Source organism: Jatropha curcas, chromosome 3 (assembly GCF_041381405.1).
Source record: "Jatropha curcas cultivar XTBG-Jc1 chromosome 3, XTBG_Jcur_1.0, whole genome shotgun sequence".
NCBI classification, from domain to species: domain Eukaryota; kingdom Viridiplantae; phylum Streptophyta; class Magnoliopsida; order Malpighiales; family Euphorbiaceae; genus Jatropha; species Jatropha curcas.
In genome coordinates, this window is record NC_143153.1 from 5,450,663 (window position 1) to 5,474,501 (window position 23,839).

At 31.4% G+C, this 23,839-nt stretch overlaps 1 protein-coding gene across 2 annotated transcripts; it reads left to right on the forward strand.

The window, feature by feature from the left end:
• Positions 1–7,997: 7,997 nt before the first annotated feature.
• On the forward strand, positions 7,998–16,644 carry LOC149497394 (nudix hydrolase 2-like). 2 transcript variants are annotated; one of them, XM_089719756.1, is made up of 9 exons: positions 7,998–8,055; positions 12,073–12,256; positions 12,595–12,660; positions 14,707–14,844; positions 15,035–15,112; positions 15,199–15,249; positions 15,409–15,443; positions 15,630–15,738; positions 16,241–16,644. In XM_089719756.1, exons 2-9 carry the CDS (start codon positions 12,113–12,115, stop codon positions 16,427–16,429), a joined length of 810 nt encoding a protein of 269 aa, XP_089575882.1. In that variant the 5' UTR covers positions 7,998–8,055; positions 12,073–12,112; the 3' UTR covers positions 16,430–16,644. The 2 variants fall into 2 exon arrangements, with proteins under 2 accessions (XP_089575882.1, XP_089575883.1); XM_089719757.1 differs by lacking the exon at positions 12,595–12,660 and having other exon boundaries at positions 7,999–8,055.
• Positions 16,645–23,839: the final 7,195 nt, after the last annotated feature.

Genomic DNA, 23,839 nt, shown 5'->3' on the forward strand with positions numbered 1-23,839 from the left:
CTTTACCATTGTTTCGTTGTCCTCCACGATTTTGGCTTGAGAAATTGCTACCTGCTCTTTCTTTTCTTTTAATCCTACAACGATCTTCAGTATGTCCGTCTTTATTACAGTAATTACAATGAAATTTTAAAGTACGACAATCATCAATAGTATGTCCAGGTCTATGACAATGATCACAAGTTTTAGATGAGTTGGAAAATTGCACCTTGTTTTGAATAGCGGCAGCAATGGAAAAATTCTCCACCGGTTCTGATGATAACTGCCTCTGCGTTTCTTCTTGCACTATTAACGAGTATGCTTGTCGCACGTTAGGTAATGGTGTCATCATGAGAATATTAGATCTTACCGCCTTATATGACTCATTGAGACCCATTAAAAATTGCATCAACCTGTCTTCCTGAAGTTGTTCTAAATGCGATGCAGTCTGATTGCAGGTGAATGGGGTTCGATAAGTATCTAATTCGTCCCATAACGCCTTCAGTTTGATGTAGTAAGAGGCTACTGACATGGTACCCTGTGTAATTGTAGCAATTGATTTTTGAACTTGGAAAATTGCTGGTGCATTCTTCTGAGAAAATTGATCCCGAAGATCAATCCAGACTTGGTGCGCAGTTTTTGCATGTACTATACCTTCGGCTAGATTAGGTTCAACAGAGTGCGTTAACCATGATAAAATCATGCTGTTGCACTGATTCCAAAATGCAAAATCTGCGGGCTCTTCTACCTGTGAAGGAGCTTCAATGGATCCATCAATAAAGCCAATTTTGTTTTTGGCAGTGAGTGCATGAATCATGGCTTTGCTCCATGATTGATAATTGGCACCGTTTAACTTAACGGGCACAAGAAGATGACCAGGTTGGTCAGAATGATGGACAAGGAATGGGTGAGAAGGATTAGGTATAGGCTGTTCTGAGGTTTTGTTTTTATTGCTCATGGCTAAAGGAGGACAATAAACTAGACTCTCAAACCAGGCTCTGATACCATCTAAAATATCAAGGGAAGAAATTAATTTTGTGGAGAATTGTGTGTTTCTTATTGATCATCAACACTAATTTATACAGAGATATATAACATATCATCTCCTAAACATCAGCCTATCATTAAGCTATTTACAGGTAATTGATCGTCTTTACAAAATAATCACATATCTAAATATGGAAAAGATAAATACAATATATTTTCCTTAATAGTTATGCAGAAGTTTTCCCCTCAAATTTCTTTCAAGCATATCTTGAACTATTTAACTTTGCAGCAGAGAATCTTTGCTTAATCTCCAGCCTTGGATTCTAAAAACTATTCTTTGCCTCTTTCTAAGAACTTTTCTCCTGGTAATAAATTTTTCCTTTCATGTAGCACTTTATATATGAGCAAGAATTGTTGCTTCAATTCGTCAAAAATCAGTGTTTGGATATATTAAATTAAGAATAACGTAGTTAATTTACTGAATAATTTATTGTCTGTAATTTAGACAAATTTAATGATTTTTTTGAGAGATATGAAATTTTAACAAGTATTTAAGAATGGATATAGCAAATTATTTAATGCTCTTTGATTTTTAGACGTAGTCCACTTAGAAAAGTATGTCCAAATAGTTTATCGTTGGAATGTCAAGTGTGAATGAGATTTCAACTGAAATATTAGAAATGACCACCAAGTGAGAAACATGAAACCAGCCGGATAGAGCCAAATATCTTATTGGCCTATTCCATGAAGTAATAAATTCCTCTCCACTGGTGTAGAAGTGGGTTTACTTCTATTGACTCTTGTTCTAGTTGCAATGGCGCTAGTGAAACAGTGCTGTATACTCTTCGTGATTGTAGTAGGGCTCGCAGAGTTTGGAACTGGTTCCTTATTGATGATTTGTGTGATGATTTTGCCTCTAACATAGTTCCTCAATGGATTCTTAATAATCTCAGTTCTACGGATATTTGTTCTATAGGGGGCCCTTTGGAGTGTTACCTTTGCATTGTGTATTTGGCGGATCTGGAAGGAGCGAAATAAGAGGATTTTTTATCCTTCTTCTCCTGTTGCTGAGGCCACTTATAGGTCACTTGTGATTTTATTTTTCTTAAAGTTCAGGAGGTGCGGAAAGCTTGGGACAATGACAAAAGAATTAGTGGTAGCACTCAGCCGATTCAGACATGTCTTGTCTCTTGGGTGCCAGCTCCTGTTGGATGGATTACAATTAATATTGATGGGAGTAGTTGCGGTCAGCCTGGCATAGTTGCTTGTGCAGGTTCCTTTCGTTCATGGAATGGCCTATGGCAGTTGGGTTTTTCTCGAGCTCTTGATTGGTATGCTTTTGTTAGGATATCGACTCTGATACCAGTTGTTGGGCATCAGCTCTGATACCACTCGTTGAGCCCTTTTAACCAATTAAGAGAAAATAATTACGGCAGCGGAATAATAGAAATGGGACACACAGAAATTTACGTGGTTCACCCTCAACTCTTTTAGGGATACGTCCACGGGACAAACTCCGAATATTTCTTCCACTATTAAAACAATAGTAGGTACAAAGAGAGTAATACAAAAATAGTGGCACACAAAGTGTTTCCCAAAAACACCCCAAAATAATCCTCACTATTTTTCTCTCCCTCGTTTTAGGAACCCATCCTAAAACGGTAACACTCTCTCGCTACATTTTCTCTCTCGTTTCTGGTGTGTATTGTGTGTTCTGCCTCTGCCTCTATTTATAGGCAGGTTAACGCGTTTAATGAGCCGTGTACAACTTATTCAAGTCACCGCCCATGTACACCAATTCAAAGCCATCACTGTTCAACTGGCTGCTCCTATTTCTTTCTTACTTTCACACATAACACGTTTTTTTTTTTTCTTTTCATTTGTGTGTGGGTCCCACTTGAGTGGGCACCACCACAACAGCTTTGCTGTGGATGCTGAACAATGGGGTGTTTACCATGCTCTGCTGATAGCATGGGATAGAGGATGCCAGCATATTCATTTACAATGCAACTCTCAGGTGGTTGTCGATATGCTTCAGTCTCGATAGGCAGGTGGCTACCGCAATCATAATTTGTTTACAGCTTGCAGTTCTCTCCTTCTTCGTGATTGGGAGGTGAAGATGATTATAATTTTATAGGGAAGCTGACTCGGTTGCCGATTTGTTAGCAAAGGATGCTATTCATGGTCCGCATGAGGTAGTGTTGTTTAATTCTCCTCCTACTGGTGTTCGTGACTTGCTTCATGCTGATAGAACGGGTGTGGCTTGGCAACATTGCTGTGTTGGTTAATGAGCTTTAGACCCTCCTTCTGATTTCAAAATAAATTCCTCTCCACTTACAAAAGATAATTTTTTTTTCAGAAATATAATTAATAATTCATTAATAATATCAAAGTATTATATATAGATAATTACTCTCATATAGAGCTGCCATTTCGTTCATCTTTTAATAAAAGAAAAAAAATGTTTAAATTCTTTTCAATAATAAACTAGCAGAAATGTATAATATTAAATCTCAAATAATATGGAGACAAAACAATAATAAAAAATTAAGAAAAAAAATATATTTATTATAAGAAAAACACATCTAGTTAAATCGAAATAAATAAAATAGTACAAGATCAGTTTCTGTTCCAAACTAAAAGTGATGTTTGATTGGAGATAAGGAAACTAGGGAATTGTGAGTTACGGGAAAGTGCATAAAATACTTATTTTAATTTGCATTTTCAATTCTATTTCCTTGAAGTAGTCTATCCTACTTTCCTTACATAAGGGAAGCAACTTCTTTAGAGATGACTAGGGAAGTTGCATTTCTCTAGTTAATTTACCATTTTGTCCTATTATCTAAACACATGTAAATTTATATTATGAACAATATTGTCTTTTGTAATTTGAAAGTAATTTGCTTCCGATGAAGTTGACTTGCATATTAAACATATTCAAATTATACTTCTTAGAAAATAATTTCCTTGTAAGTGGACATATCTTTCCGAGAAATATAGAAAATAGACCATTTTGGACCAAAGGATGCCAAAAATTAGAAATTAGAAATCATTATTTTTTAAAAAATTTGAAATGATTTAGTTATTTTCTTAATTGCTGTGAAAGTCAAAAGTCGACAAATTAAACTGAACCAAGGAAATATTCGATAAATAGATAGCCACTAAAAATTTGTGATAGATTTTTATTGAACCACAGTACGTTAAAAAGTTACAATCTTACCTATATATGTTTTTAGTATGAAAATAGGAAAACGTGTAGAAAGGTGAAAGCCGGAAAGGAAGAAGAAGAAAGCATGAAAGGAGACGCCTTGACCTCAACTACTGCATCATGTTGTGTATGTCGTGCATGTATATATACAAATGTTACTGACCAAAAAGAAAAGATACAAGTTGTTTAGGGTTTCAGTGTAAAGGACCATGGTTAAGTCCTTGTCTTTGATTAAATATGTAATTTACAAAAATATTTAAAATAAATTGTATTACTTTATAAGAGGGAAGCTATATAATAATTTCCTATTAATCTAAAATGTTTAATAAGCATTAAAAAAATAAATAAAAATTTTTTGTTTCTTTTCTTCATTCTTAGGTTGTTGCATTCGTGATTGCACAAAAATGGGTTAATTTATTTATTTCAATAATTTTCAGTCACTCATAATAATAGTAATAATAATAATAATAATAATAATAATAATTTTCTACGGCAAGAAATTAATTTATAAAGTTTTTTAAACAAAGAAATTGGAAAAAACTGACATGGGAACAATTCCAAATTACCAGTTAAAACAGTTATCAGGTTTTCCGCTTCTCAACATTATTATTATTTTATTATACTTCATCTTTCATAAAGTTTGTAATTTTCATATTTATATTACATAAAAATATTTTATATTTAAAATTAATTAAATACAAACTATGTAAATGAGATATAATAAAAAGTAAGCTCAATTTATTATAAGTACAATAGTAAATAAATTTAAAAAATTTATGTCACTCTCTGTTCTGTCATTTACGCCACAGAAAATTTCCCAAAAAAAGGTTAATAATTTAATCTTTATTGACAATTCAACTGTTGATGGGTCTTGCACCTAAAAACCTTACCGCTTGAGCAACACGTGATTATGTTAATCACGTGACCTATCTTCAGAAAACAACAACAATCGCCGGTGCGCCAAATTTTTTTTCTTAAAAAGTTGAAAATATAGTAAAAAAAGTGAAAAAATTATATTCGTTTAAAAAATGATAGAATTGATAGTATAATATGTAAAACTATATTAAATTAATAGTTTTTTTAAAAAAATCTATAAATAATTGTTTAGAAGCTATTTGAGTTGTTGAGTTTTAAGGTAATATTTTAGGAAATTATTAGTTATATAAACGCTTTAGTTTATTAAGAAAAATAAATGATTGTTAAATAAAATATGATATTTAAAATTACGTATATTTTTAATAATATAAATATTTTCCATTTTTTTAAAATTATTAAATTTATTGTATTCGATTTATTTTATTTTTACTTTACATTGTGCTCTCAAATTTTTATTTCTACTGTCTACTTTTAATAATACACAGTTTTTGTGCCTGTTCAGCAATACTAGCTGTTCTAGTAGTTGTTAGCTATTTTAATAGTTATTAGTTATTTTAGTAGTTATTAGTTATTAGATGTTAACCGTTTAAATAGTGGTTAAAAGTGAATTTTGTGATTGAATTATATTTAAAAATATAATTGAATTTTGTAAAGTTTAAACTTTTAATTTTTATTTACATTTTTATTTCTATGACATTTTGTAGAATTCGTTTATCCCAAATAACCAGGTGTAATCAAGAAAAAGAATAAATTACAGTCAAAATCGGTCAATTCATAGGATAATTATAAACTAGTAAATTACAGCCACAGAATTACTTAAAAGGTGGATCATTTAAACGGAATATGAATTAATTGGAAGTTAAAAACTGAATATGATTTAAAAAAAAAAAAGGATTTTTTAAAGTAACGTGACGACATACTCCCTACATCTGTAGAAAAATTAATCTAACCACACCTGATTGGCAAATAATAGCAATTATTGATAATGCTTTTGTAATATTGTTTAATAATTTATAAAAAGTTATTATTTTTTTAAGAAAGTTATTGATTTAACTCAAATCAATAGTTTAAATTAATATCATAAATATGGGAAAATAGAATCAAGCAGCACCATATTAATAGCTTTAATTGCCTATATTTTAGAATATTTTCTCATAATTTATAAAATATAACTGTTTTTTTAATTACGGTATTATATAAAATAATAACTCTAATTGCTAATATTTTATAATATTTTCAACTATTCTCTAAAATATAGACCTTTTTTTTTAGTAAAAGTTGATAGTTTACAAAGCAATATTCTTTCTAATATTTTGTAATATTTTATAATATTTTCAACTAATATTTTGTAATATTCACAAAATAATATCCCAATTAGCAATATTTTTGTAATACTTCCTAAAAGTGAATTGTTTTTGGGATAATACTATAGTACAGAAAGTTAAAATTCTGTATCTATGGAGAAACATCCATTTCTATTTCCATTAGATTTAAATAAATTTATTGTGAATTGTTAGATTTAAAAAATATTTAATAACTTGCTACCTATAAAACAGGTCATCATTTATTATTCATATATCTTCTTAGTTATTATTTTATTTATTATTAAACACATATAAATCATTCAATAATAATAAAGATATTAATTATCCTTTTAATAAACAATTAAAATAAAAAATTTATTCAATTTTCCTCTAAAATAAAATATTTTCTTCTAGAAAGCTTAATTATCTAAACAACATTTTAAAATTATTTTGATACTCATAATTTAATTTTTGTGATTATCTATCAACTTATAGTTTCAAAGCAGTATAAAAAAATTATAAATTTTATAACTTTTATAAAATTTTGTTATTCATTTTGTAAAAGAAAAGACTTCAATTTAATGTATAGTTTACCGAATTTTTTCACTTAGCATTTCAAGCTAAATTGAGTATATTGAAGAGACATGATAGCGCGGGTTTGAATGCTTAGATATGTTAAATTTTTTCGGTAATAATAAAAGAAAAATTTTAGTGATAAAAAAGTTGGTAAATATTATATATAATCAATTACCTTCAAAGTATAACTTGAATTCTTAATTTTATATCAAAATTAATTACATAAATTCTATAACTTAAATCGATAAATTTGTACTAATATATTATTTATAGATTTTAATATTTTAAGTTCCGAACAATTTAAAAAATTATTTGTATATTATTTTACGATATTCAAAATTTTTTTGTTAAGAGAATTTGGGTTTCAATCAGTATTAATTAGATTTTAATTCTAGTTCATGTATTTAGAAAAAATTAATTATAAATTTTCATATTTTTGGATATTATAAAAATAATATAAAAATATTTTTGATATTAAATTAAGATAATCAAATCTGGAAGGAACTAAAAAAGATTGCAAACAACAAGAATAAAAACTAGTTCATAAATTGAAAATTTGAAAAATAATATTATTCAAACATTAAATTTGTAATTTGTTAATCTATTATAACAAGTTTATTAGACATGTGTCAATAGATTAAAAATTTGTATGGGTACAGAATTTACTCACTTCTCTACGGTAGTAAAAGCCTGTTTTTGTAAAGTTATATGATCACAAAGTAATAGCTCCAGTTGCTAATATTTTATGAAAAATGATTTTTTTTTTTTTTAAAAAAAGGTTGGTGGTCTACAAAATAATATTTTTATTACCAATATTTTGTAAAATGCCTACCTTTTGTAAAGCGTTCAAGTACGACTAACGTGTATATTAGTTGAATCTATGTGGAGTCATGCAAGCACCACTGTGGAAATAACGAAGAAAAGTGGAGTACTTGAATAGTAGAAACGTGTATTGTCTGGATCCTCGCATGTTCTAAAATACACATGCGATGATGCGAGGAAAGATCGTATGTGTGTGTATATATGAATACAAATATGTGCGTACAAGGCAGATCCACTTCGTATATTCATCGAGTTAAAAGGCTGTCTTTCTTTCGTTTGGAGTTTCAAAAGACTAAAGGCTAAAAGGTATGCATGCAAAATACTTCTCTTACTTATATTTTGTGAGTTCTTTTCTGCTATTAATACTATATTTTAACTAAACATGCATTTTGCAGTATCATCATTAAACATTTCAGTTATCTTCCGACATTAATGAATTATTTGCTTTTTTTTTTTCTTTTTGTGCATATGTTATTTTTTCTCGAAAATATCTCAACCGTGTCATTTTTTTTCTTAAGAAGAAACCCTTTTCAGGATGTTTTAGGTTGTGGAATGTAGGTTCGCCACAGTTCCGGTTTCAAAATATTTGGAATTATAACATAAATGAAAAAATGCGGAATCCATGGTTTCAGGCTGTTCATATAATTTTAAAATAAAAAAATTTAGAATCAGAATCAAACCCAATTCTCAATTCCATTTCCGCACGGTTTCGATTCTAGTTGCAACCAGTTCCAAAGTGGCAGTTCTAGTTTCGAACATCGAATTTTGGCCATCCTAGTAGAGTGTTATTTGATAATTGTAGCACTTCTCGCAAGAAGTTAATAACCCTAAAATTTGGATGATTCTTCAGGTGACCTTGCATTTTATGAAAATTTAATTATAATTTTACACTTTCACATTTTAATAATAACTATATCTCTCACCAAAATAAAATAACTTTATGGATGTTCAATTATGACTATGCACTTTCATGTTTCATTTTGGTAAGAGACGTGATTGTTACTGAAATGTGAAAGTGTAGGGTTATGATATGTTCTCATAAAGTTTGAAAACCACAAGAATAATTGCCAAAAGAATAACATCAAATTGATGTTATTCAATCAAAAACTAAAGTTTGTAATTGTAAGTTAAAAGCAAGAGTAATTTATATTTTGAATATTAATATTTTTAATTTTTAATTTTTGGTGATGGTTTAAGCTCTTTTCTGATTTTTCCGAAATAATAGTACCATGTATTCGCCAAAATAGTCAATAATGACGTGAAAAAAATTACCTATAATTAATAACTTGAAACTTCTTGTCCGTCTCGGTTAAGGCTGCACATGACCCCTTTATACCGATCCAATCCGAGCCACCCAACTCAACCTGGCGAAATTGAATATATAATGGATTGGGTTGGGTGGGCCATCTTTACAATTCATGGGTTGAGTTAGGATGGATCACATATTCATTAAATGAACCTGCAGACCCGACCCAACTCATAAATAAATTATGAATTATTTAGTTGATTTAATTTGATTTGCAATTTTGAATATAAATACTAAATTATTTACATATTTAGTAGAGATCACGTTTGTTCTTGGAGTATATTGTAGTTTAAATTAAACATATTATGTAATTATGTTAATGAGTATTTTTGATTTACTAATCGTCTTTTTCATTAGGAAATTTAATTTTTCTTGTTGATTATGATTATGATTATGATGATAATAATAATGAACATGTTAAGAAATTTAATTTTAATATTGTCATTGAAATATATTTGTAGTTTGTGAAAATTATATTAAACTTAAGATTTTAAGTATATTTAATTTTTTTATTAATTCTTTTAAAGAGTTGTATTTTATTTAAAAATAATTTTGTTATTATCATTTATTTGACCCACGGATTTATACTAAATTCGTACCCAATTCAATCCAATTCGTTTATAATCTGCGGATTCACGCATTTAATGAATTGGATTGGGTAAAAAAAATTATTGATCCACACATATAGATCAGGTACTTTAAATCAATCAACCCGACCCACGTGCTGCCTTAATCACAATGAATTTTATTAATGTTGATGAACAAAGTAAAGACACATGTCTAACAAATGTCGAAATCTAGTTTGTATATATCATTTTGGATTGTGTTAGTCTTCATATAGCATCGTTTTATTTTTTTTAATATGAATTTCATTTTTCAAGAACTTTTGCAATTCTTTATATTTTACCTTTGATTTCAGGTATTTACATAATCTTTCTCGTTTTTTATGAAAATTAAATTCATATATTGAAGGGTATTTTCACAATATAAAATGATATATAAATATTTTACAAAAACCCATATCTTACTTGAATTTCTCATAATTAAACAAAAGATTTTTATTTTTCAATTGACAAAACTAGAACATTCAATCTCACATACAAAATTTTGTTTTGCAATATAACATTTTTGAATCAGGAAAATGTCAAACCTAGATTCAAGAGAAGGGAATGTGGATATAGAGATTGTAATTAGTGGAGGATTAATTTTGATACATCTGTAGATTTTATGTTATTTTTTTGAATTAAAGAAAAGATTAACATCAAACTGAAAATATTTTATTTGAAATTCTTCAAATCAAACTTAATTAGTGCTATTCTATTATAAATTTGTAGTCTAATGTTGAATTTTGACTGATATATAGGGTTAAATGCTATTAATCTTTCAAATTTAACATAATTTATAATTAATTAGAACACCTAACATTAAATTCAAATTAATAGGTCTTTACAATTTGTTTTTGTCAACTATTTAGTCTTTTGCTCAACTTTCTATTTAGTCAAAAATAAAGGATATGATAAAAGGCTTAAGATTTCGAAGATAAATAACATTAAATAGATTATAATCGATTTTTTTTTTCACCAAATTCAACATTTACCCATGTTTGGAATAAATAGATAAATAATTCAAATTTTTATGACACAACTATCTATCTTTTTAGCCTTTTAAAATGTATTTTAAAAATAAAAGTAAATGAATTTTCAAATTTAAATTTATTGCCAACATGAAAATTTCGTATATAAATGAATTTCATATTTTAAATTCAATTATATCAAATTAAGTGTATTAAATTAAGTCTAGAAATAGTTCAAAAAATTAAATGATGAGATGCGTTAAATCAATTTTTAAAATAAAAGTCTTAAATTTCTGAATAAGATCAAACCTCTAGAACTAATTAACCTATACTTATATTGATTTTTTTTTTTAATACTTGCACAAATATCTAGACACATATCAGTTTTAATGGCTCACAAACTTGATTAATTTTTACTCGCCCTCAGAGGCAAATGGACTGACTTGAGAGAAATATATCGATTGATTCTCTTAATTTTCAATTATAACATTTAAATAAAAATAATTTTTCAATAAAAAATGTTTATTCTACTTTTGGTTAATTAATTAATCTGGGAGTAATGTATAAATATAAGTTACCGTCACATTTATTATATTTTCTTCAACAATTCAACTGCGTGAGCAAAGAGGAGATGATAACTTTTTTGAATGGAGAAAATAGTTTTTTATACTATCCATTGGTTTGAGATAAGATATGAACTAATCTCGTTTTAGAGGTAATTCTTTCCCGCCAACCACACATTCTATGTGCTAAATTAATCAACAGAAACATATTTGTTTACCAAAGATTTGAACAGATTAATCTTCACCCTCTTAGCAGTTTTCATCAATTGTTTATTCTAAAAAGCAGCGCTTGAGTCATTGATTTCATCGCCGTATTGCAAAGAATTGAATTGATCAATTCAATTCTGTACTTCCATCCAAAGTTGACGGATTTTACAGACACAACTGAAACTGTCAAAACCAAACTCTTCTTTATTAATCCGAACGACAATTCATATGTATATGCAGAGAGATTATCTTTCTATTAAATAAAGAATCACATATTGAGAACCAACAAACTCTTTCATATTCTTATGCAAGTTCACCACTTTCCAACAATCCTATTCCTGGAGCTGCACCATTTCTTTTTTCTGATATTTGAAAAGGAAGGTAAGTATATATGCATAGTTTGAGTCTTGCCCTTATGTATTTGATAAAATGTCTCAAGGAAAAACCAAGACTATCCTACAATGTATTAGATTCTCTTTTCCAAATTTGGAGTTTCAGACAAAGTTGTTAGTTTTTTTCTAGAAGCAGAAATGCCAAATGGCAGGACCAGTTGTAATGTTGGCTGGTTGTGCTCGGAAATTTCCTTTGAGATAAGAATAAGATGCTTTCTACTTACAGAAAATGCTTTAAAGAAAAAAGTAAATGAATCTTCTATTTTTGGCTCGTTCCTCCAGGTTGCAGTATTATATCGACGTGCTAGCCATCACAAGTAGAATGCCTTTGAAGGATCAGATGGTTGGAATGCTTGATGCAGTTGATGATTTATATGATGGAGTTGTTGTAGAAATGAAGCAGCATATGGACGCCGACATTTTTGTTCCTTTACTTAGAGCCTCCCTTTCACAATGGAAGCAACAGGTAATTATTATCGACACTGTTTGTGATTCCTCCATAAATATAAGTCATTTTAGACTTTTTTTTTTTCCCACAAATATAAGTTGAGAACATTAAGAAGTATGAATGAATTTTTTTTTCTAATTTTACCCTTATATGTATTAAACATATTAATTTATTAATAATGGAAGGTAAAGAGTAATTTAATTAAATTAATGAACTTTTTTGTTATAATGTAAGGAATTAATTCCTTTTTTAATTTTGTAAAAAAAAATCTTAAACGATTTATATTTATGGATAGATAGAGTAATAGTTTGTCATGTACTCATTAAATCATTATTATTTTGTTGTGTTTTTATTAGGGGAAGAGAGGTGTTTGGATAAAATTGCCAATCCAACTTGTTAATCTCGTTTATCCAGTAGTTCAGGTATGTACATTACATTAGTATATTTTGGAAGGTCAAACATATAAGTTCTCTCTTAAAACTTAATATTTCAAGTTTAGAAATCAATTTCAGAAACATTCAAATCTGAATATGTTCGAAAATTACGATTTTAAACTAGACAAAAATAGAAGATATTAGTTCAACTTATAATTTACTTTAAATATTTTGACCGGTAGTTTCAATCCAATGTTAATTTCAAATTGGAAAAAAAACAGTAGAAAAAGAAAAGTTTGAAACCTAGTATGGAACAATAAAACTTTAGATACATAAGGATTCGGATTAAAATCTAAAAGGTCTTGAACTACTGGTTTAGCTAAACTTACATATGAAGTCCAAACTCTTTAAATAAATAATCTGGAAGGTTTTAAACTAATGATTTAATGAATGACTAGACTTATACGTGAAACTAAAATTTTAATGACATAAATATTACATTTCAACCGAATATAATTTTGTTGACATTATGCACGACTATCTTTCACTCGGTATCTCTCAATTTACGAGAGTATCACTTCATGGTATTTCATCTTAAATCTGTCACTTAAAACGTCTAAACTTTCATTTTTATAAAACAAAACTACCCGAACCTTATCCCGGTGAAATGCAAGTGACGTGGCGACTAGGGTGCGTGAAAAAATAAAAATAAAGCGTACCATAATTCTCTCTCCTGGACATTCTTTCAATCTCTCTTTCTCGCTTTTTCCTTGTTACCTCGGCTCCCTCTCTCTCCATCTCTATGTTTCCTAACCCACACCACCGTCCTATCCAACCCGCCGCTCTTCTGTCTCTCTCTCTTTATCTCTGCATTCTTTCTCCATCATATTGACTCAACCCTACAAAACACTGCAAAAGAATTCTCAAACATCAAAATAAGAAAGGCAAATCATCATTCAAAGAAAACTTCAAAGATTTCCTCAAAGAATTTCCAAATGTTGCTTCGACTCTTCACGGGCACTCTTCTTGATAATTATAAAATTAGTGTTTCCAAGCAAAGAAAGCTTCGAAGATCGCCTAAGACTTGAAACCACGTCCACATCATTGCTCAACCTCGGTGAAATCTCAAACCCCGAAATAGGAGTCGCACTAATTATAGATTTCCAATCAGATTTTATACAATTAATTTTGGACTTATTGTTTTCATTATTCAAATTTTTGAGTCTTTTGAATGAGAAATCTCTGGGAGTGATTGAGAAGAGTGATTAGAGGTACTGCTAAATGCATGTTTTTGCTTGATTTAGGCTCTGTTCGTTTCTGGAAATAACTTAGGTTTCGAAAATATTTTTTAAAATATTTTTCAAAAAAAATGTTTGTTTGTGGAAAATATTTTAAAGGATTCACCTCGCAAAATAATGAAAGTTTTAGTTTTGCTTATTCCTATTTTGGGTGTGGGGTTATTTGGTAATAATTGGTGGGTGTTAGTTTTTGAGGCAAAGTTATAAGGGTTTGAGGCATTGTCACAGTCAGAAAGAAATAAAGAAGTTGCAAGTCATTGCATCCAGGGATGTAAATTTGGAAATAGATTTTGAGTTCTTCTCAATCTACAGTGGGATATTCTAATTATTTGTGACTCCTAATTTTTCTTTTTAATTTGTAGTTAACATATTTGATGAAATTATTTAGATTAGATGTGTACTGATTAGAAGATTGAAAGGAGGAGAAGTCTGATGGGTTTATCTATTGGCAATGGAGTATTGGATTAATGGTGGTGGCAGGGAGGGATGTGTGATTGAGGTTTCTCAAATGGGTAGAAAATTAGAGATAAAGAGGAGAGAGAAAATAATTTACCTGAGTCAAATGATGATGTGGCTTAAAAATTGATTTTATTACTCTTGGATGGTTCATGTCAACATTCCGATGTAGTTTTTGCCGAATTATAGTTAGGCCCCCTTTACTGTTACACAAATAGAAATTGAGGGAAAGTTAAAAATGACCATCAAAGGCTGGGAGGGGAACGTAAAAGAAATAACTATTAGAAAATATTTTATTGGCGTATCAATCTTCTTACAATCTGTTCTGTTTATTCTGCAGGAAGGATTTAGGTATCATCATGCTGAATCAGATTACTTGATGTTGGTGCGATGGCTACCTAATACCGCCGATACTCTTCCAGTAAATGCTACACATCGAGTGGGTATTGGAGCTTTTGTAGTAAATGATAATAGCGAGGTATTTACTGGTTCTTGTCACTTAACTTTTGGCTTTGAGTGCTGGTTGAAGATAGGCTTTTGGTGCAATGAAATATCTCCTATTTTCGGAACTAGGATTGGATTTTATTAAATCTCTATATTATGTGTTTGATATTACAGCCCATTAGCTACAACTTCTAAGTTTGAAGTCAAATTGTTTCATTTTATAGGTGCTTGTAGTTCAGGAGAAGGGTGGTGCATTTAAAGATACAGGTTTATGGAAGCTACCAACTGGGGTTGTCAATGAGGTGAGAATACGAGTGCAGTTTGACTCTGTTTTATTATCTTTTTATATGATATTTTACATCAATAAACAGAAATTTTCCTTCTTCAGGGAGAGGATATCTGTAAAGCTGCAGTTCGGGAGGTTAAAGAAGAAACTGGAGTAAGAAATATAATTTCTTGTAGACTTAAAACAAGACAAATATGAGTGTTATGCCCTAGAGTTGATCCATTTTAACTTCGATAATATTTTTAGTGTTTTGCATTAAACTATTGTGGCAATTATAAACCTAAAATCTTCGATCTTTTGTTTTCTTACCAGATTGACGCTGAATTTGTGGAAATTTTAGCATTCAGGTTTGCTATTTATGCTCTATGAACTTCTTCCTCGTGAATTTTCATGCAATAAAAGAAATTTTAGAAGTCTTGTTGCAATTTCATCAAAAGAAAGTCTATTAATTCAAGAATCCATTGCAGCATGTTATGGTGCTTCTTAAGTTTTGATCTGTCTTTGATCTCATTTTTATTGCTTATTGATCACAGGCAAAGTCACCAATCATTCTTTAGCAAATCAGATTTATTTTTCGTTTGCTTGTTACGACCAATATCCTTTGCGATCCAGAAGCAAGAGTCAGAGGTTGCAGCAGCCCAGGTACCATTTCTTAATAAATAATCTACTAATCATATATTATTTCATTAGTTCCTTCACCTATGAGTGTAAATGAGCCGAGCGAGCTTGAACCTGTCAAACCCGAAGCTCGGCTCGATAGAATTTAGTTCAGCTTAAACTTGGCTCGAAACTCAACGAGCCTGAAAATTTAAACTCGAGCTCGACTTGAGGCTCGAGTTTAACTCGAAAAAATTTCAGTTCAAGCTCGGCTCGAGACTTAATGCTCAAACAGCTTGTGAGTTGGCTTGGCTTATTGACACTCCTACCTTCAACCATGAAAAATATTATATATACATGCCCTTTGAAACCAAATCCTATTTGCTTGCTTGTAACTTTTAAATAATATGCCTTTTAATTTAAGATTAAATCCTCAATCCAAACCAAGAAAGTTTGGAATCTTAATTTACTTTATTTGCAATACCAATGGAGAAGTTGTAACTTTTAATCTTGTTAGAAGATAATTTTCTTATATTCTCTTCCTCAGTGGATGCCAATTAAGGACTATGTGGATCAACCATACAATCAAGAACACCAGCTCTTCAAGTATGTTGCTGAAATATGCAGAACTAAGTTAGAAAGGGACTATGTTGGGTTTTCTGCAATGCCTATGGTCACAGCTTCTGGTAAAAAGGTCTATTTGTACTTCAACGGCAGGGATTTCAGCAAACTGTAAGACCTTTACAGTAGAATCCTGTCACTTACTGATAATAACTAAAATATATTCTCTAAATATCTTAAATCCATAATAAATCTCCATAAATAACTAAAATGTTAAAAGTTAGCTAGTAGTTGCTGATAGTTAGTAGTGATCATGTTAAAGAAAAATTATTGTGTAAAATCTGCAAGTGTATTATGTCAAGAATCAATAAAATATTATTGTTCCCTCGAGGATCGTTTTGAGTGCCGAACTTTAAGTAACTATATGTTATCTAAATGGATGGATAAAATTCTTAAAATAAATAAATAAAATGAACTAAATTAAGTAATAAAGTAAAGCAATTCAAATTTGATATTTTAATAAACAATTGGAAAAAGATAGCAACTGTTCCTCTATCTACGCTTGAATTTGGAATTAAGCACTCTTCCTCTATCTATGCTTGATAATTAATTTCAATTTTTAGAAATTTCTGATTTAAAAGGGAAGATTTCCTAAATTAGCAATTGTTCTTTCTCAAGATACAAAAGTGTATTTTAATTAAAACCACTCTAAGTTTGATGAAATCTTTATTACACCCTCAAAATAATTCAAGTTACGTCTAACTTAAAATTATTAACTCAAACTATAATTTATTCCAATTTTAAACTTTGGCTTTTGGTTTCTAAAATCTAAGATCATGTAATTGTGAGATCCGAGACAACTACAAGCAATGAACTCAATAATAGATGAAAAATATCAAGAACTTTTAATTAAAATTAAAAAAAGAAAATTTATTTTAATAACTCATTTATTTTAATTCAATTGTGAATTTTAATAACTTATTTATTTATTTTACATATCCATGTTTGTTATTAAAATTCACAAGTTGTGCTCTTTATATTTCTTTGAAATAAAATTTTCATTTCAATGTCTTGGAAAATTCAATTTAGGAACAACTAATTTAATATTTTATAAATTAATACTTCATTAAGAAAAAACAGTTTTAATCAATTTATACATCTAAAATAATAATTTTAATAGAAAGTGGATTATATTTCAGTTGAATTTTAGAAGGATTTAATTCAATACACCAAGAACAAAAAAATTAAGGAAACGACAAGAGGAAAATCCACCAAATGCAAGTTTTATATTCTTAAGAACACGAATTAGTAGCACCGGTTTCAAGCGGTGATAAGAGCACTCTTTAATTAATTTATTCATTCATTAGCCATGAAAATAATATCCAGACGTCAATCAAATTAAAATAATCATTAAATATGGAATAATTCATTGTGATGTGCACCTTGCTTGCCATTAATCTATTAATTGATATCTTATCGTCAGTGATGCTTGTTCAAAGATATTTCTGACCATAAAAAAAAAAAAATTATGGAGGTTATTTAATATGTTTGGAGAGTAAAATAAGGCAAAATGAGTTATTGCTATTAATGACAGGCAAAGTAACCAATCATTCTGTAGCAAATCAGATTTATTTTTCGTTTGCCTGTTACGACCACAATCCTTTGCAATCCAGAAGCAAGATTCAGAAATTGCTGCAGCCCAGGTACCATTTTTTAATAAATAATCATGTAATATTTCATTTGATCCTTTAGCCATGAAAGAAATTGTTTATACATTGCCTTCAGAAATCAAATCGAACTTGGTTGCTTTAACTTTGAAATAATATTCCTTTCAATTTAAGATTAAATACTAAAAAGAAACCAAGAAAGTTAGGAATCTTTACTTTATGTGCAATATTGATGGTTTTTGTTAGAAAGATGATGGTAATTTTTTTTGTTTCTTATTTTCTTTTTCTCAGTGGATGCCAATTAAGGAGTATGTGGATCAACCCTATAATCAAAAACACCAGCTCTTCAAGTATGTTGCTGAAATATGTAGAACTAAGTCAGAGAGGGACTATGTTGGGTTTTCTGCAATGCCTATGGCAACAGCTTCTGGTAAAGAGATCTATTTGTACTTCAACAACAGGGATTTTCAGCAGACTCTATAACCTTTAAAGTAGAATCTTATAACTTGCTATTTTGAGTGCTTGGTTGAGTTGTTGACAGTATGCTAGAACTGATAGTTGATAGCGATCATAAGAGATGGTAAAAGAAAATTTATTGTTTGCTACCATAGTTGAAATGATAAATTATTAGCCGGGATATTTCAATACCTAATAGAAAACTTTTGCAATAATGTGTTGAATCACATATGTTATGCGTAATTTTTAGATCATTCATACATGCAACTACTCAAAGTATATGTCTATGAATTTCCTGAAGTGATCTGGAGTTTTCATATTATTGGTAATCAATGTATAAATTTGCCTTTCAATTTTAGGAAACATGTTCAAAATGGTTGAACCACCATTTTTTTATTGAATTGATTATATATAACTTTTCTACTTTGTGCGTATCATATCATCTTTTAATTTCTACTTTTCTTTCTATCTTTTCTTTTTGAATAGTATAACTTTTCCATTTACTTTTCATTCTGATTGCAGATTGGCCAAAAAGTACAGTAAAAAGTTACTTTATTATGTTTTTGAGGATTAAATTGCATTGCGTTTTATCGAATCAATATTTGTTTTTACATTGAAAATAGTAACAGAAAGAAAAGCTAACAAATCGAAGTGAGATAAATAAGTAAATATTGAAATAAAAATTTGGAAAGAGAGTGCACCCACAAGTAATTATAGAGCTTTTCATTTAAAGTAATTATAAAGCTTTTCTGCCTAAGTGACAAATGACAATGCAGAGCATGTGCCTTTATTGATTTAAAGAATCCTTTTTCTGTGTGCATATAATTACTTTCTAAGAAACCAATCGAGGAAGATGTAGTGTAGTTGATTTTTTTTTTTTATGCAAAAGATATTTTTTATTTTATTTATATCTCAAATATTGAGTTCTATAGCCTCTAAAAGTACAATTCCTTTAATCAAAGGAGGCAAAGAATTAAAAGAGGTAAAAGAAAGAGAAGTATAGTGAAGTCTATGATGAGTGGCCAAAAGATGTGCAGCTTGATTTCCTTCACGACATATGTGATGAATGGAAGAAGAGTGAAGATGCAACAAATCAGCAACACGCTGCAAAACCGAAGGACCTGCTCTAATCCACTGTGTCCAATTAACATGTGTAACTAGTTCCAGACAATCCATTTCCACCTGGATGGGATAAAAACCTTTATCAATACTCCAAGAAAGCCCCTAAATCAAAGCTTTAAGCTCGGCATCATAAGCTGTCCTGGCATCAATCGGGAAACAAGCGGCAGCAACAAAATTACCATGGCTGTTTCGGAGGATAGCACCCCCGGATGCTGAAAATTTGTTGAAAGATGCATCAATATTCAGTTTATAGCAATCTTGCCTAGGCCGAATCCAAGTAATAATCATTGGTTTTAATTTTTGTTTGCCAAAAGAAGCCGAAATGAAGTGGTAATCATATTTTGCCGGCCAGGTTGCTGCAAATTTCTTATCAGAATTGACAATTCTCCAATTTAATAGCAACCTACTGATATCTTGTAAAAGGAGGTCTGGAAAGCAAGCTTCATTACCCCAAGTATACTTACAATACATTTTCCACACAGTCCATACAATTACCTGTGGTACCAAGCGCCTAAGCTTACCCATAGCCGAATCGGGTCTGTCACAAAGCCACCAAAAAATCAATGCTTGCCGTAGAGAATTTTGTAGCTCAAGATTATCTAGGAAAAAAGAGCCGAAGTAATTCCAAAGTTTAGCAATGATGGGGCAGAAATAAAAAGGTGGTCAGCAGTGGTCTCTGACTTGAAACAAAATGGGCACCGGGATGGACCATAAATCCCAAACAATTGGAGACGTCGCGGCAAAGGTAAAGCTCCCTGAGGAGTTTCCATGTAAAAATGGAAAGCTTAAGCGGGAAAGATGAGTCCCAAATAGCACTGCTTGAAAGGCAAGAAGCTTTGCTCTCTCTAACACAATTGTAGGCTGAAGCAAGAGTAAATTGGCCAGTCCTTTCTCCTCGCAACACCATATTATTATCTGCAAAATCAACAAGTGAGCAAGCAAGAGAGTGAACTTGACAAATCCGTTTCCAAGTGCAAGAGTCGATAAGTTGATAGTGCATATCTCCCTGCCTATGATATTTTTGGAGCATATAGATAGCCCACAAAGAATTCCTCTGCATATAAGTCCACCAGATTTTGACTGCGAATAGGCTTTCTGTAAAGAATGAAGAGATCTTAACCCCAGTCCTCCTTCCTTAGTTGGGAAACACATATTCATGATAATTGACCCAGTGATATTTCGAATGATCCACATCACTACCCCAGAAAAAAGTAGGCCATTTTGACGATCCAATAAGTTCAATATTTTTTGGGCAACGCCATGGCCCCCATTATGTGCAAAGGAATGGAATTTTAGAACATGCTTGAGCAATAATAAACGGCCACCCGGAGAGAGGATCTTTTTTATCCAACCTGTAAGCTTTGATTCGACTTTCTGCAAAAGCCCACTGCAATATGAGCTCTATTAATACCTTGATAGATTGGTGCACCAAGATATGTAAAAGGGAAGGGTCTCCTTTTAATGCTCAAAGCATCTTGAATACGAGAAACCTTATCCTGAGAGACATTCTTAGAACAATAGAAAGAGCTTTTGTCGAAATTGATCAATTGGCCCAGAAGCTGCCTGATATGAAATCAAAATTTCTTGAGATTTGAAATGCTTCTGGCATCCCCCTTTAAGAAAATTCAACAAGTCATCTGGCCAAAAGAAAGATGAGAAACTATCGTGCAATGTCTCGCCAGTTTTATAAGGTGAAATTGTTCCCGCAGCCATTAAATGATTGGGACCCCGAGTAAAGCTTTCAGAAGCTAAAATGAACATATATGGTGACAATGGATCTCCCTGTTTAACTCCTCTAGCGGTTGAAAGAATCCGTAAGGAACTCCATTAATCAACACAGAAAGCCGGGTAGAAGCAAGATTGCTCATAATAATATTGATCATATGAGCGAGAGAAGCCAAATCTTACCAGAACTGCTTCTAAAAACTTCCAATCACCCTGTCAAATGCTTTTAGCCATATCTAACTTGATGGCTAGATTGTGTCCCCTCGATGCTCTATCAATTTCATGAACCATCTCATTAGCAAGCATTATCTGAGCATGAATGAGCGACCCCTCATGAAACATGCTTGCTCTCTAGAAATCAAAGAGTCTAGCAAAGGAGAGATTCGATTTGCCAAATGCGGGGTACATACTTTGCTGATAAAATTTGTAAGGCATATAGGTCTATACTGATTGAAGGAAGAAGGATTTTCCACTTTCGGAATAAGAATAATCTGAGCACTACCAAGGCTTTCGGAATGGGCAAACCCAAGAAAAACTCCTTCACTGCACTACACACATCCCACTGTATATCTCCCAACACTCTCTGTAGAATCTTCCATCAAAACCATCGGGTCCAGGAGCACTATTCGGATTTAAGCTGCCAAATAGCATGTTTTATCTCATCATCAGTTGGTGATCTTTCAAGGTTTTTGTTATTCTCCTCAGTAACCAAGGATGGTAAGTAGTCCAGAAGAGGTTGATAAATCTGCTGAGTATCACTGCACTTGAAGAGAGAAGAAAAAAAGTGATAGCTTTCGCACCCAAATCAGCTTGATTAGAAATCCATGTTCCTTCCTCAGTCTTGATAGAGGGAAATACAATGAATTCTCCTAGCCATCTTCACATAATTATAGAAAAATTTTGTATTTGAATCACCATCAGCGAGCCATTTAATATGAGCTTTTTGCTTCCAGAAGGTCTCCTCAATCTTAAGCTTTCTAATCAAGTCACACTGTTTCTCCTGCCAGACTTTCCTGTTGTGCGATGAAGGGGTTGTATCAAAGTAGCTTCAGCTAATTCCACTTCCTTTTCAGCTTCTTGAACTGCATCAAAAATATTGCCAAAAGTATTTTTGTTCCATTCTCTAATTGCCTTTTTCAAAGCAAATAACTTAAGACAAAGTCCACGCATGCCTCCCCCATAGAAATTCAAATTCTAGGTGGTACGAACCATAGGAAGGAAAGTAGGATGAGAAAGCCACATATGTTGGAATTTAAAAGCCTTTGGAAAATTGAAATCAGCCTTATTACATATAAGCAGAAGAGGAGAATGATCCGAAGTAGCTCTACTCAAATGCCTGACACTCAGATCTTCAAAACAGTATAAAAAAGCAGTATTCACCAAAAACCGATCTAGCCTCTCCCACACTCTACCATTACTACGAACACCATTAAAGGTAAATTTGGAACCATGAATGGAACATCAATAAGGCCACAATCATTAGAAGTATCAACAAAGTCTTGCATGCTAAGTAAATTAGGAGTTGAGTTACCTTCTAATCTGCCAACGTTTTAATTGCGTTTGAAGTCGCCCCCAACTATCCATGGACCAACAGTATCACGGCTCAATCTAAGAAGACGAGACCAAAGAGTGCTCCTTTGAGCACGTGAGTGATACCCATACACAGCAGATAGATTAATGGTGATCGCAAGGGAATGAATAAAAGCAGAACAGCTCAATATTTGAATATCATCCACAAAATTAGAAAGTTGCAGAAAACTATCTTTCCATAGTATCCATATCTTGTTTTTCCACTCGAATAAACATTGTCAAATCCAAGTTTAGAGGCATAAAAATAATTTTTACCTGCATCGACCATGGGTTCAATCACAAAAAAGCAGAAAAATGTGATGAGTGCGGCAAAGCCGAATCAAGCGATTAGAAGAAGATGGAAGACCTCTAAGATTCCAGCTCAGTATATTCATTGGGTCGGATGCAATCAGAGGAAGCTTGAGTTTGCTTTTGACGCCGTGTAGGCTTGAGAAGCTCAATAGCTGTTTTGACTTTACGGTTGTTGTTCTTCATCACCTTAATAAATCCCAAACCAGATGATGACTCAAAATTACCATTGACATTACCAGCGGAAAGTTTTTCAGCAATCATTGAACCAGTTTTTTGAGATCATCAACGTTAGCAGTAAGTTCTGAATCACTGCGATCCCCTTCTGACAAATATCCCAAAGAAGAACATTTATTATTAACTTCACCAATGTCAACATCAGACGGGCAAGATACCTTTTCAGCACCATGAGTCGAAACTAAAGGAGCACTGTCCAACAAGACACTGTCTGTTGGCAAAATTTGAATAGCAGAATTGTTCTGCGACGAAGAGGGGGCAGACGTAGTGGACACCTTTTGATCATCTGAACTAATTTTAGGAGGAGGAGGGTCTGCTGAGGACACAACTATAGTGTCACGACCCATTTCCATGGACCGGACCGGCACTAGGACCTGGGTGGGCTTAAGGCCCCCGAAGCCCGTAGTAAGCCTATATTACGCAAACTTCATTTCCTATTCATAACTGTGGATGCAGGCCCAATAATTTATTTCAATTATGTATCACTAAGACAGTTCATA